At 41.4% G+C, this 11,668-nt stretch overlaps 2 protein-coding genes and 1 pseudogene across 3 annotated transcripts in view; all 3 read left to right on the top strand.

Annotated features, from left to right (window-relative positions):
* The window catches only part of LOC120057213 (protocadherin beta-16-like), a 140,089-nt gene that overhangs the window by 14,498 nt on the left and 113,923 nt on the right, over positions 1 to 11,668 (top strand). The gene's annotated exons all lie outside the window — the stretch shown is intronic.
* Positions 290 to 2,971, top strand: LOC120056703 (protocadherin gamma-A11-like). Its single transcript, XM_039004909.1, has 2 exons — positions 290 to 2,802; positions 2,960 to 2,971. The coding sequence occupies exons 1-2, from the start codon at positions 400 to 402 to the stop codon at positions 2,969 to 2,971; spliced, it is 2,415 nt and encodes an 804-aa protein (XP_038860837.1). The 5' UTR covers positions 290 to 399.
* LOC120056704 lies at positions 3,741 to 6,166 on the top strand (annotated as a pseudogene).

An 11,668-nucleotide genomic window follows, 5' to 3' on the forward strand; every position in this document is an offset into this window, starting at 1 on the left:
GAAAAGGAGTTCATACATCATACAAGCATTACTTTAAATGTATTTCTGTATATCTATTTATTATTTAACTGAAGTCATAGGCTACATCATCTTTGTATGAAAATACAATTCTAAGATAGAAGACTATTGATGTACATTGTGTGCTGTTTTTTTAATGACTCAGGATGTCGCTGTTCACCAGCTAAGAAAAGTTAGGCAGCCTACACTTCTCAACCCAATAATAGATTACTCAAAGGGCGGATACAACCTATCGCGCCATTATCACTGAGGAGCAGTCGGCACAATAATCTCGTGTTTTCAGTTGGGTAATTTATCTTAGCCAATATTTGTAGTAGCCTATATTGCATATTTTTTTTGCCTTCACCTTGGAATTGGACTATTTTCGTTTGTACATCGAAAATGGGCTACATTGGATTTACAGTTTCAGCTTTTGTCCTCCATCTGGCTTTTGTTCTATCCCAAATACGCATCAGCAATGGCGATATGACCTATTCCATTCCAGAGGAGATGAAACGCGGATCTGTGGTCGGAAATATAGCAAAGGATCTTGGGTTGGATGCTAAGAGACTGTCGGCTCGAAAAGCTCGTTTAGAAGAGGATGGAACTAAACACTTCTGTGACATTAACCTGAATTCGGGAGATCTTGTTGTCGCTGAAAGAATTGATAGGGAGCAGCTTTGCGGTCCGAGGATTTCATGTGGGCTAAAGTATGAAATGGTTCTTGAAAGTCCTTTAGAATTGCATCGCATATCTCTACAGATTCAGGATGTGAACGATAATTCACCACAGTTTGCAGATGATGTTATCAAATTGGAAATAAGGGAATCAGCTCATAAAGGTGAACGTTTCCCCATTAATGAGGCCCACGATGCAGATATAGGTCAGAATGCAGTTCAAAGCTACTCTTTGCAAAGGAATGACCATTTTGTCTTGAATGTTCATACTAATCGAGATGGAGGTAAATACGGTGAGTTAGTGTTAGAAAAGGAGCTGGACCGAGAACAAAAGCAGGAGGTGACGTTGTTACTTACGGCTGTTGATGGTGGGACCCCACAGAGATCTGGTACTGTAGTTATACACGTTACTGTGTTGGATGCTAACGATAATATTCCAGTATTTAGCCAGGACGTGTATAAGGTCAGTCTACCAGAAAATTCTCCTTTGGGCACCATAGTAGCTACAGTCCGCGCAACTGATGCAGACGAGGGAGCAAATGGCGAGGTAACATATGATCTAGGTCGAATTTCTGATGAGTTGAATAATTTGTTTCAACTCGATAGTAAAACTGGGGTTATAAATCTGTCTGGACCGATTGATTATGAGGAGCAGCCCATTTATGAGCTGCGTGTCCTCGCCAAAGATGGTGCAGGTTTGGTGTCATACACAAAAGTACTGATAGATATTACTGACGTAAACGACAACGCACCAGTGATATTAATAAAAACTCTGACCAATCAAATTCCCGAGAATGTGTTACCTGGTACAGAGGTGGGCATCATTAATGTACAGGATAAAGATTCGGAGGGAAATAGACAGGTCCGCTGCTCCATTCAACAAAATGTTCCATTCAAATTAAACCCCTCAATCAAAAACTACTATTCTCTGATAACAACAGGTGAACTAGACCGTGAGATAATATCAGATTATAACATAACTATCACTGCCACTGACGAGGGGTCTCCACCTTTATCCTCCTCAAAGACTATTAATTTATCTGTGTCAGACGTGAACGACAACCCTCCTGTTTTTGACGAACAATCCTACAGCGCCTATGTGACTGAAAATAACAAGCCTGGCTCCTCTATGTGTTCTGTTACTGCCAGAGACCCAGACTGGAGACAGAACGGTACGGTGGTCTATTCTCTATTGCCCAGTGAGATAAATGGTGTTCCGGTGTCCTCATTTGTATCCATTAACGGAGCCACGGGGGTGATCCATGCTGTGAGAGCATTTGATTATGAGCAGTTTAGGAGCTTCAAAGTCCACGTTGTAGCCAGAGACAATGGTTCTCCTCCACTCAGCAGTAACGTGACAGTGAGTGTCTTCATAACAGATGAGAATGATAACTCTCCCCAGATATTATACCCTGCTCCAGCAGGGAACTCCTTGATGACTGAGATAGTCCCCAAAGCTGTTCTGGCGAGGTCCCTGGTTTCCAAGGTGATAGCTGTGGATGCTGACTCTGGACAAAACGCGTGGCTTTCATATCACATCGTGAAATCGATTGATCCGGGACTTTTCACTATTGGTCTCCACAGTGGAGAGATCACCGCACAGCGGGACATTTCTGAATCTGACAGTATGAAGCAGAACCTTGTTATATCAGTGAAAGATAACGGACAGCCCTCTCTCTCTACAACCTGTGATGTATATTTACTCATATCAGATAACTTGGCTGAAGTTCCAGAACTGAAAGACATGACCTATGAGGATAGTTCCAAACTAACTTCCTATTTGATCATCGCACTGGTCTCTGTCTCCACCTTTTTCCTGACTTTCATTATTCTCATCCTGGCCGTGAGGTTCTGCCGCAGTAGAAAGCCTAGAATGTTGTTTGATGGAGCAGTCGCCATTCCCAGCGCGTATTTCCCTCCCAACTATGCAGAGGTGGATGGAGCTGGAACTCTCCGTAGTTCTTACAATTATGACGCATACCTGACAACGGGCTCACGCACCAGTGATTTCAAGTTTGCCAGATCTTACAATGACAACACGCTGCCTGCTGACCAGACACTGAAGAAGAACCTAAATGAACCTTTTGGAGAAAATATAATCACGCTCAACACCTTGGGGGAGAGCGAGGTGAGATTTCATAGCTTTGACATTTTGATAAACGAAAATGCTTTATTTGTTTATTTAGCCATTTTGCATAGTCCATCATATTAAACTATAGGTAGCTAACTGTATTGTGTGTTAGGCTAATATTATTACAACAGTCTTGTCTCCTGTACTCTTTCAGTCATTTGATTAAGTCTAATTTTTGATCTCTGATAATCTCTGAGGATTTATTTATTTTCCCGCCTTGATCCCATTTTAATGTGATTTAGTAAAACACGTAGGTCCGTTTCAGCACCACTTAAAAGACTGCAATAGGTAAAGACGTGGATGATGTTTGAAAGAAACGCTGGATTTTTAAATGACCTTTTCCCCTTCGAAAACTGTAATGGGTAGAGACGTGAAATATGTTTGAAAGAAATGCCTGATTTTAAAATGACCTTTTTCTAGTGATTATATTTGGAATTACTTTATTAGCATGATCTTTTGAAGGCTACATGGACAGACTACTTTGCCCATTGATCATTCGATTGAGATGTTGACTCACGTGGGCTGTAACACAAAAGGGGATTCGTGTTTTTACAATCCTGCATTTTGAAATAGTCTACCTCTGTTGATATGAGGGGTCCCATTATGTATCTTTAAAAAACAATTAAACCCTGCATGTTTTCCTATGCGCGGCAGACTCTCCTCCATACAATTGGCGAGAGACACTATTTTCTGCTGTTTTATGAAACTACACGGAGTGTCGCTATTCACCAGCAGTAGCTTTAAAACGAATCTCTCCACCCATACTTGAAATGTCCAGGGAGGGAGGGACATCATTATTGCAGTGTAAAAGTCTCCTGCTTAACATTTTAACGTGGTGCATTTTGATCTGCTGGTTGTAAACGTTTCTTCGGTTGAATAGCACTGATTTTTACCACACTAATCGGCCTATTTGGAATGAGATGGGTTATCTGAAAATGGAATACAGGGGATTCTCGTTCGCTGCCTCATTGCTCGGCCTGGCTTTGTTTCTTTTCCTGCTGCACACCAGCTATGGAGACGTTACCTATTCTGTTCTGGAGGAGATGAAACGCGGATCTGTTGTCGGAAATATAGCCAAGGATCTGGGACTGGATGCAAAACGACTCATGTATCGGAAAGCTCGTTTAGATGTTCAAGGTAGCAGCAAGCGCTATTGTGAAGTCAATCTGAATACTGGGGATATGGTCATCGCTGAAGTAATAGACAGGGAGCAGCTTTGTGGTAGGAGGATTTCATGCACCTTAAAATACGAGATGGTTCTGGAAAACCCTTTAGAATTACATAACATAATCTTACAGGTACAAGATATTAATGACAATAGCCCACTATTTGGGGAAGATCGCGTTACGTTTGATATCAGAGAGTCAGCCGTTAAAGGCGCTCGATTTTCGGTGAATCCGGCTCATGATGCAGATATAGGACTGAACGCTGTTCAAAGCTACACACTACAAAGGAACGACCATTTTAGCCTGGCTGTTCATACCAACCCAGGTTCTGAAAAGTATGGTGAGCTAGTGTTAGACACAGAGTTAGATCGAGAACAAAAGCAGGAGGTGACATTAATACTTACTGCGGTTGACGGTGGGACTCCACAGAGATCTGGTACTGTAATCATACACGTCACAGTGTTGGATGCGAACGATAATAAACCAGTGTTTAGCGAAAATGTCTATAAGGTCAGTGTACCAGAAAATGCTCCAATAGGTTCATTAGTTGTTACTGTAACAGCCATCGATGCAGACGAGGGGGCAAATGGGGAAGTGACGTACGGATTTGGCCCAATCTCAGAAGAATTAAATAAATTATTTTCTCTTGACCCTAAAACGGGAGACATCAGGATAGCAGGACAGATGGATTTTGAAGAAGAATCAATTCATGAATTGCCTATCAAAGCCAAAGATGGCTCGGGATTGACTTCCTTTGCCAAAATATTCATAGAAATTACAGATGTTAATGACAATGCACCAGTGATATCTCTTAAATCCTTGACCAATCCCATCCCTGAGAATGTGTTACCTGGCAGAGAGGTGGGGATCATTAATGTACAGGATAAGATTCAGGGGGAAATAGACAGGTCCGCTGCTCCATTCAACAAAATGTTCCATTCAAAACTAAACCCGTCTATCAAAAACTATTATTCTCTGATAACAACTAGTGAATTAGACCGAGAGATCATTTCAGATTACAACATAACTATCACTGCCACTGACGAGGGGACTCCACCCTTATCCTCCTCAAAGATCATTAATTTATCTGTGTCAGACGTGAACGACAACCCACCTGTGTTTGAAGAACAATCCTACAGCGCCTATGTGACTGAAAATAACAAACCTGGCTCCTCTATGTGTTCTGTTACTGCCAGAGACCCAGACTGGAGACAGAACGGCACAGTAGTCTATTCTCTATTGTCCAGTGAGGTCAACGGTGTTCCGGTGTCCTCATTTTTATCCATCAACGGAGACACGGGGGTGATCCATGCTGTGAGAGCATTTGATTATGAGCAGTTTAGGAGCTTCAAAGTCCACGTTGTAGCCAGAGACAATGGTTCTCCTCCACTCAGCCATAACGTGACAGTGAGTGTCTTCATAACAGATGAGAATGATAACTCTCCCCAGATATTATACCCTGCTCCAGCAGGGAACTCCTTGATGACTGAGATGGTCCCCAAAGCTGCTCTGGCGGGGGTCACTGGTTTCCAAGGTGATAGCTGTGGATGCTGACTCTGGACAGAATGCTTGGCTGTCATATCAGATCGTGAAATCGACTGATCCGGGACTTTTCACTATTGGTCTCCACAGCGGAGAAATGAGGGCACAGCGGGACATTTCTGAATCTGACAGTATGAAGCAGAACCTTGTTATATCAGTGAAAGATAACGGACAGCCCTCTCTCTCTACAACCTGTGATGTATATTTACTCATATCAGATAACTTGGCTGAAGTTCCAGAACTGAAGGACATGACTTATGAGGATAGTTCCAAACTAACTTCCTATTTGATCATCGCACTGGTCTCTGTGTCGACCTTTTTCCTGACTTTCATTATTCTCATCCTGGCCGTGAGGTTCTGCCGCAGTAGAAAGCCTAGAATGTTGTTTGATGGAGCAGTCGCCATTCCCAGCGCGTATTTTCCCTCCCAACTATGCAGAGGTGGATGGAGCTGGAACTCTCCGTAGTTCTTATAATTATGATGCATACCTGACAACGGGCTCACGCACCAGTGACTTCAAGTTTGCCAGATCTTACAATGACAACACGCTGCCTGCTGATCAGACATTGAAGAGAAGCCCAACTAAGTTATTGGAAGGGAGTATCATCACTCTCAACACTGCAGGGGAGTCTATTGAGGTAAGACAGAACTAAGAGTAGATACCCCTTTTCATTGTGTGTCGAATGCATCGGATGTTATGATATCAGAATTGCTTTCCTAGTGTGTTAGTGGTCTTTTCCTTAACTTGTTCTTTATCCTCGTGATTATGTAACGACATCAATATTACCTTTTTAATGCCTTTTCACAAGGGATATTCTTTCAATTTCGTTGTTGGTGTGTATACAATTAGGGATGCTTTCCCAATCATGGAGTGTGTTTTCATTTTCCTTCCTGTTGTATCCTCATTGCCTACCACATTTTTCTTTAAGTTCATTGGCTACATTTCCACTTTTCAGCACCTGGTTAGTGGACAGCGACGTAACCATCACTTTACCTTAGGGTATAGTGGAAATACAATTGCTGGGTTTGATCAGTAATATGGATTATGCATCGTTGGATTTTATGTGGACCGTTTATATAACGAATCTATGTGTTGTATGTTCTTGTTATTACTCGGCAATACATGAATAATCAGACAGTGGCAACAGTATGGAGATATTGAATTCACTTTTCCTATCTTCTAATATATGATTACAAAAGGATTTGATTGCGCACAACTATTGGTTTTCCTCTCTTCTCTTGCTAAGCTACATGAAACGTTCGTCATACTTCGCACAACTCAAAAAGGGGGGAAAATATTGACCAAGATGATAAATGACGTAGAACTGTTTTGTATTGTGATTGCTGTTTTCTGTAAGAACTCAGGATGTCGCTGTTTACCATAAATAGAATTACAGGCTCTTCTCCACCCACCATTGGATTATTCAAAAGAGTAATAGGCTATATTGCATCACTTTCACCGAAGAGCAGTCGGATAACAATCGTTTTGCTATTCCTTTTGAGAGGCTAATATTGTACTCTTACGTTACAGTATCATTTCGACTCGTTTTGAACTCTTATGTTAACACTTGGTTTTAATCATCCAGAATGGGGTACACGGGATTTTCGGTTTTTTACCTTTTTGTTCCGTCTGGCTTTTTGTCATTGCCTGATGCGCATCAGCAATGGAGACTTGAGCTATTCAATTCCAGAGGAGATGAAACGCGGATCTGTGATCGGAAATCTAGTTAAGGATCTGGGGCTGGATGCTAAGAGACTTTCAGGTCGTAAAGCTCGTTTGGATATGGATGGCAGTCGTCAACGTTACTGTGACATTAATGTGAATACTGGAGAATTTAATTGTGGCTGAAACAATAGACAGGGAGGAGCTGTGTGGACCGAAGGTTTCTTGTTCTTTAAAATACGAGCTTGTGCTGGAAAAACCTCTGGAATTACATCGTATTAATGTGCAAGTCCAAGATATAAATGACAATTCACCACGGTTTCCCAATGCACGTATTGATCTAGAAATTCAGGAATCTGCTGACAAAGGCGCAAGATATCCCTTGGATGAACCTCATGACTCTGACATAGGATTAAATGGTATACAAAGCTATTCACTGGAGAGGAATGCCTATTTTATTTTGGACGTTCAAACGAGCTCAGATGGAGGAAAATATGGCGAGTTAGTGTTAGAAAAAGAGCTAGATCGAGAACAACAACAAGAGGTGACGTTGTTACTTACTGCTGTTGATGGCGGGACTCCGCAGAGATCTGGTACTGTAGTTATACACGTCACTGTGTTGGATGCTAACGATAATAAACCTGTGTTTAGTCAGACAGTGTATAAAGTCTGTTTGCCTGAAAATTCTCCAACAGGGGCTGTTGTAGTTGCAGTTAGTGCTAGTGATGAAGACGAGGGAGCAAATGGAGAAGTATCATATGAGTTCAATCGCATTTCCGATAAAGCAGCTAAACTGTTTTCCATCGACAAAAAGACTGGCGAGATTAAAGTGCAGGGTCCCATAGATTATGAAGAAAATACAGAATACGAAGTGCGTGTCCAGGCTAAAGATGGGTCTGGCTTAGCTGGCAATGCAAAAGTAATGATAGAAATCACTGACTTAAATGACAACGCACCAGTGATATTGATCAAATCCTTTAACAATCCCATCCCTGAGAATGTGTTACCTGGTACAGAGGTGGGGATCATAAATGTACAAGATGAAGATTCAGAGGGAAATAGACAGGTCCGCTGCTCCATTCAACAAAATGTCCCTTTCAAATTAAACCCCTCCATCAAAAACTATTATTCTCTGATAACAACAGGTGAACTGGACCGTGAGATAATATCAGATTACAATATAACTATCACTGCCACTGACGAGGGGTCTCCACCTTTATCCTCCTCAAAGACTATTCATGTATCTGTATCAGACGTGAATGACAACCCACCTATGTTTGAAGAACAATCCTACAGCACCTATGTGACTGAAAATAACAAGCCGGGCTCCTCAATATGTTCGGTTACTGCCAGAGACCCAGACTGGAGACAGAACGGTACGGTGGTCTATTCTCTATTGCCCAGTGAGATCAACGGTGTTCCGGTGTCCTCATTTGTATCCATTAACGGAGACACGGGGGTGATCCACGCTGTGAGAGCATTTGATTATGAGCAGTTCAGGAACTTCAAAGTCCACGTTGTAGCCAGAGACAATGGTTCTCCTCCACTCAGCAGTAACGTGACAGTGAGTGTCTTCATAACAGATGAGAATGATAACTCTCCCCAGATATTATACCCTGCTCCAGCAGGGAACTCCTTGATGACTGAGATGGTCCCCAAAGCTGCTCTGGCTGGGTCCCTGGTTTCCAAGGTGATAGCTGTGGATGCTGACTCTGGACAGAACGCGTGGCTTTCATATCACATCGTGAAATCGATTGATCCGGGACTTTTCAGTATTGGTATCCACAGCGGGGAGATCAGGGCACAGCGGGACATTCTGAATCTGACAGTATGAAGCAGAACCTTGTTATATCAGTGAAAGATAACGGACAGCCCTCTCTCTCTACAACCTGTGATGTATATTTACTCATATCAGATAACTTGGCTGAAGTTCCAGAACTGAAAGACATGACTTATGAAGATAGTTCCAAACTAACTTCCTATTTGATCATCGGTCTGGTCTCTGTCTCCACCTTTTTCCTGACATTCATTATTCTCATCCTGGCCGTGAGGTTCTGCCGCAGTAGAAAGCCTAGAATGTTGTTTGATGGAGCAGTCGCCATTCCCAGCGCGTATTTCCCTCCCAACTATGCAGAGGTGGATGGAGCTGGAACTCTGCGCAGTTCTTACAATTATGACGCATACCTGACAACGGGCTCACGCACCAGTGACTTTAAGTTTGTCAGATCTTACAATGACAACACGCTGCCTGCTGACCAGACAATGACAAGATGTCCAGATACATTATTAGAAGGGAGTATCATCACGCTGAACACTGCAGGAGAGGCGAATGAGGTAAGCCTTCACTCATCTGAGATACCACCTTTTGTACGTGAGTTGTTTCGTTGTGGGAGAATGGGTTATGTATGTGGAAAATACATTCTGGGCCTTAATGGCTTATGCCATCCTATAGAAACAGTAGGTCTATACTCGGTTTAGAGGATAACATCTTAGTAAGCTGAAATGTGGAATTTATCCACTCATTGTTTTGTTTGATTGGTTGAGTTTCAAAGGTGCTCGCTGTTCCTTCTCTTCTCTATGAGGAGTAATTCACTAGGGGTTTGATTTGATGGAAGCAGTTTGCTCCTTGTTTCTTTGGGCTGTGGTTTCCTATAAATAAAACAAGCAATGCAGTTTCGGTTGCTTTTAGTTGAGTATGCTTGTGATGTTTTCTTCACAGATTGTCTAATGGAGTTGACAATAAAGCTTGATGGAGATAGGAAAACATGGTTTAGACTACTTTTGAAAAGGAATCAGGCATTTTATAATAAATGGATTGTATTGACCTGGGAAGTTTTTTTAATGTCTTTTGAAACTTGATTATATATTGTTAGGATGTGTTTTTAAAATCCCCATTGCCTACTGTTTTTCTTAAGGTCGCCTACATTTCAGCACCAGACCAGTGGACAGCGAGGTGACATGTTTTAGTTTACTGAAGTCTAACGGTCAAAAACTCAAAGATAGAATGCGAAAGAATTAGCATTATTTTGATGACTAACGAAACATCGATAGTGAAATCGACAGTTTTCATGATGATGGTTAAATATATTATTATCCAGGAAAAAAATATGTTGCAACTAGTCTACTAATGGCTTATTGTGTGAATATTTAGGCATATTGTGTACGTTTCTCCTAATAGCGTACCTCATCCATGTCTTCTCATGATCATGTTACGACGAGGTTACTATTGATTTGAAGCCTATATATTTAATGTTTTAGTAAAGTCGTCTGCGTTTGGAGAATATGATACATTCCAAGAAGGACACATGGAAAACAATATAGGCCTACGAGCATGCTGTTTTTCTGATAGACTCATGATGTCGCTTTCCACCAGCTAAGTACAGTTAACTATATACCTCCACCTACTACGGGGGAGTAGGCTACATACAGCGTGTCGCATTACCATTTTTCACTGAAAAGCGGTTAGACATTGTAATCTTTCTGCCGTTTGGCTATTGATTGTGGACAATTGGCCATAATTGCTATTAGACATTGAAGATGGGCTACAAAGGCATTACGGTTTTTGCATTTGCTTTTCGTCTGTCTTTTTGCCTTTCCTTCATACACATCAGCAAAGGAGACGTGAGCTATTCTATACCAGAGCAGGTGAAACGCGGATCTGTGATCGGAAATATAGCCAAGATTCTGATTTTGGATGATAAGAGATTGGGTGTTATTTTTCATTTTAAATTACACTTCGTTTTTCACAGTTAGAAATACACATTCAAACATAAGAACCTATAGACTACATCGGTTTCCTATTTAAATTTAGTACTGTGTAGGCTTCATTTGTTTCCCGCTGTTCTTAGTAGGCTGGTGTATCGCTGTTATCGCTACACCAATTCTCAAAATCTATCGATTTGTCTTTTTACATCATCATGTCGGTTCAGAATTTCTTTTTTCGATAGTAGTATCATTTAGGTAGAAGCTTGCTCATTGTTTGTCTATGGCATCCTGATGCATATGTTTAACAGGCACTGCAATTGTTATTCATCTTTATGGAAGTATGGTTGTTGTATTCGCCCAAAGTAATTCTGACATGCAGTAGGCTAAGTGTATTTTCTTACCCTGTTTAATAGTAACTGAATGGAGGATAATGTTGAGTTTTTTAAATGGAATCCGTTTAAAAATAAGAACTTGACATGGCCATATAGATACGTTATTATTCATTTTTCTAATTTCTCATTTCACAATAAATGTATTGGTGTAGATTGAGATTTAAGCCTATTTGCGTTTTAGCGTTCTGAAACATCCCCATTGATAATTCAGCAACTCTTGATGTCACCTACGTTTCAGCCCCGGGTACGTGGACAGCGACTAAACTTTTTTCCTTCACTTTAACATCAGTTTAAATCCTGCCAAACTCAAATGAAGACGGGAACAATACCACACGTTGGTTTGTTGAGTGAGGACACATTGATAACTAGTGGAATCCGTGCATTGCATTGGCTTA

The sequence above is a fragment of the Salvelinus namaycush genome, chromosome 12 (assembly GCF_016432855.1).
Source record: "Salvelinus namaycush isolate Seneca chromosome 12, SaNama_1.0, whole genome shotgun sequence".
In the NCBI taxonomy this organism is placed as follows: domain Eukaryota; kingdom Metazoa; phylum Chordata; class Actinopteri; order Salmoniformes; family Salmonidae; genus Salvelinus; species Salvelinus namaycush.

Bases quoted from the DNA above. Each gene is read 5' to 3' on its own strand.
- LOC120056703 (XM_039004909.1), top strand. From the start codon at position 400: ATGGGCTACATTGGATTTACAGTTTCAGCTTTTGTCCTCCATCTGGCT.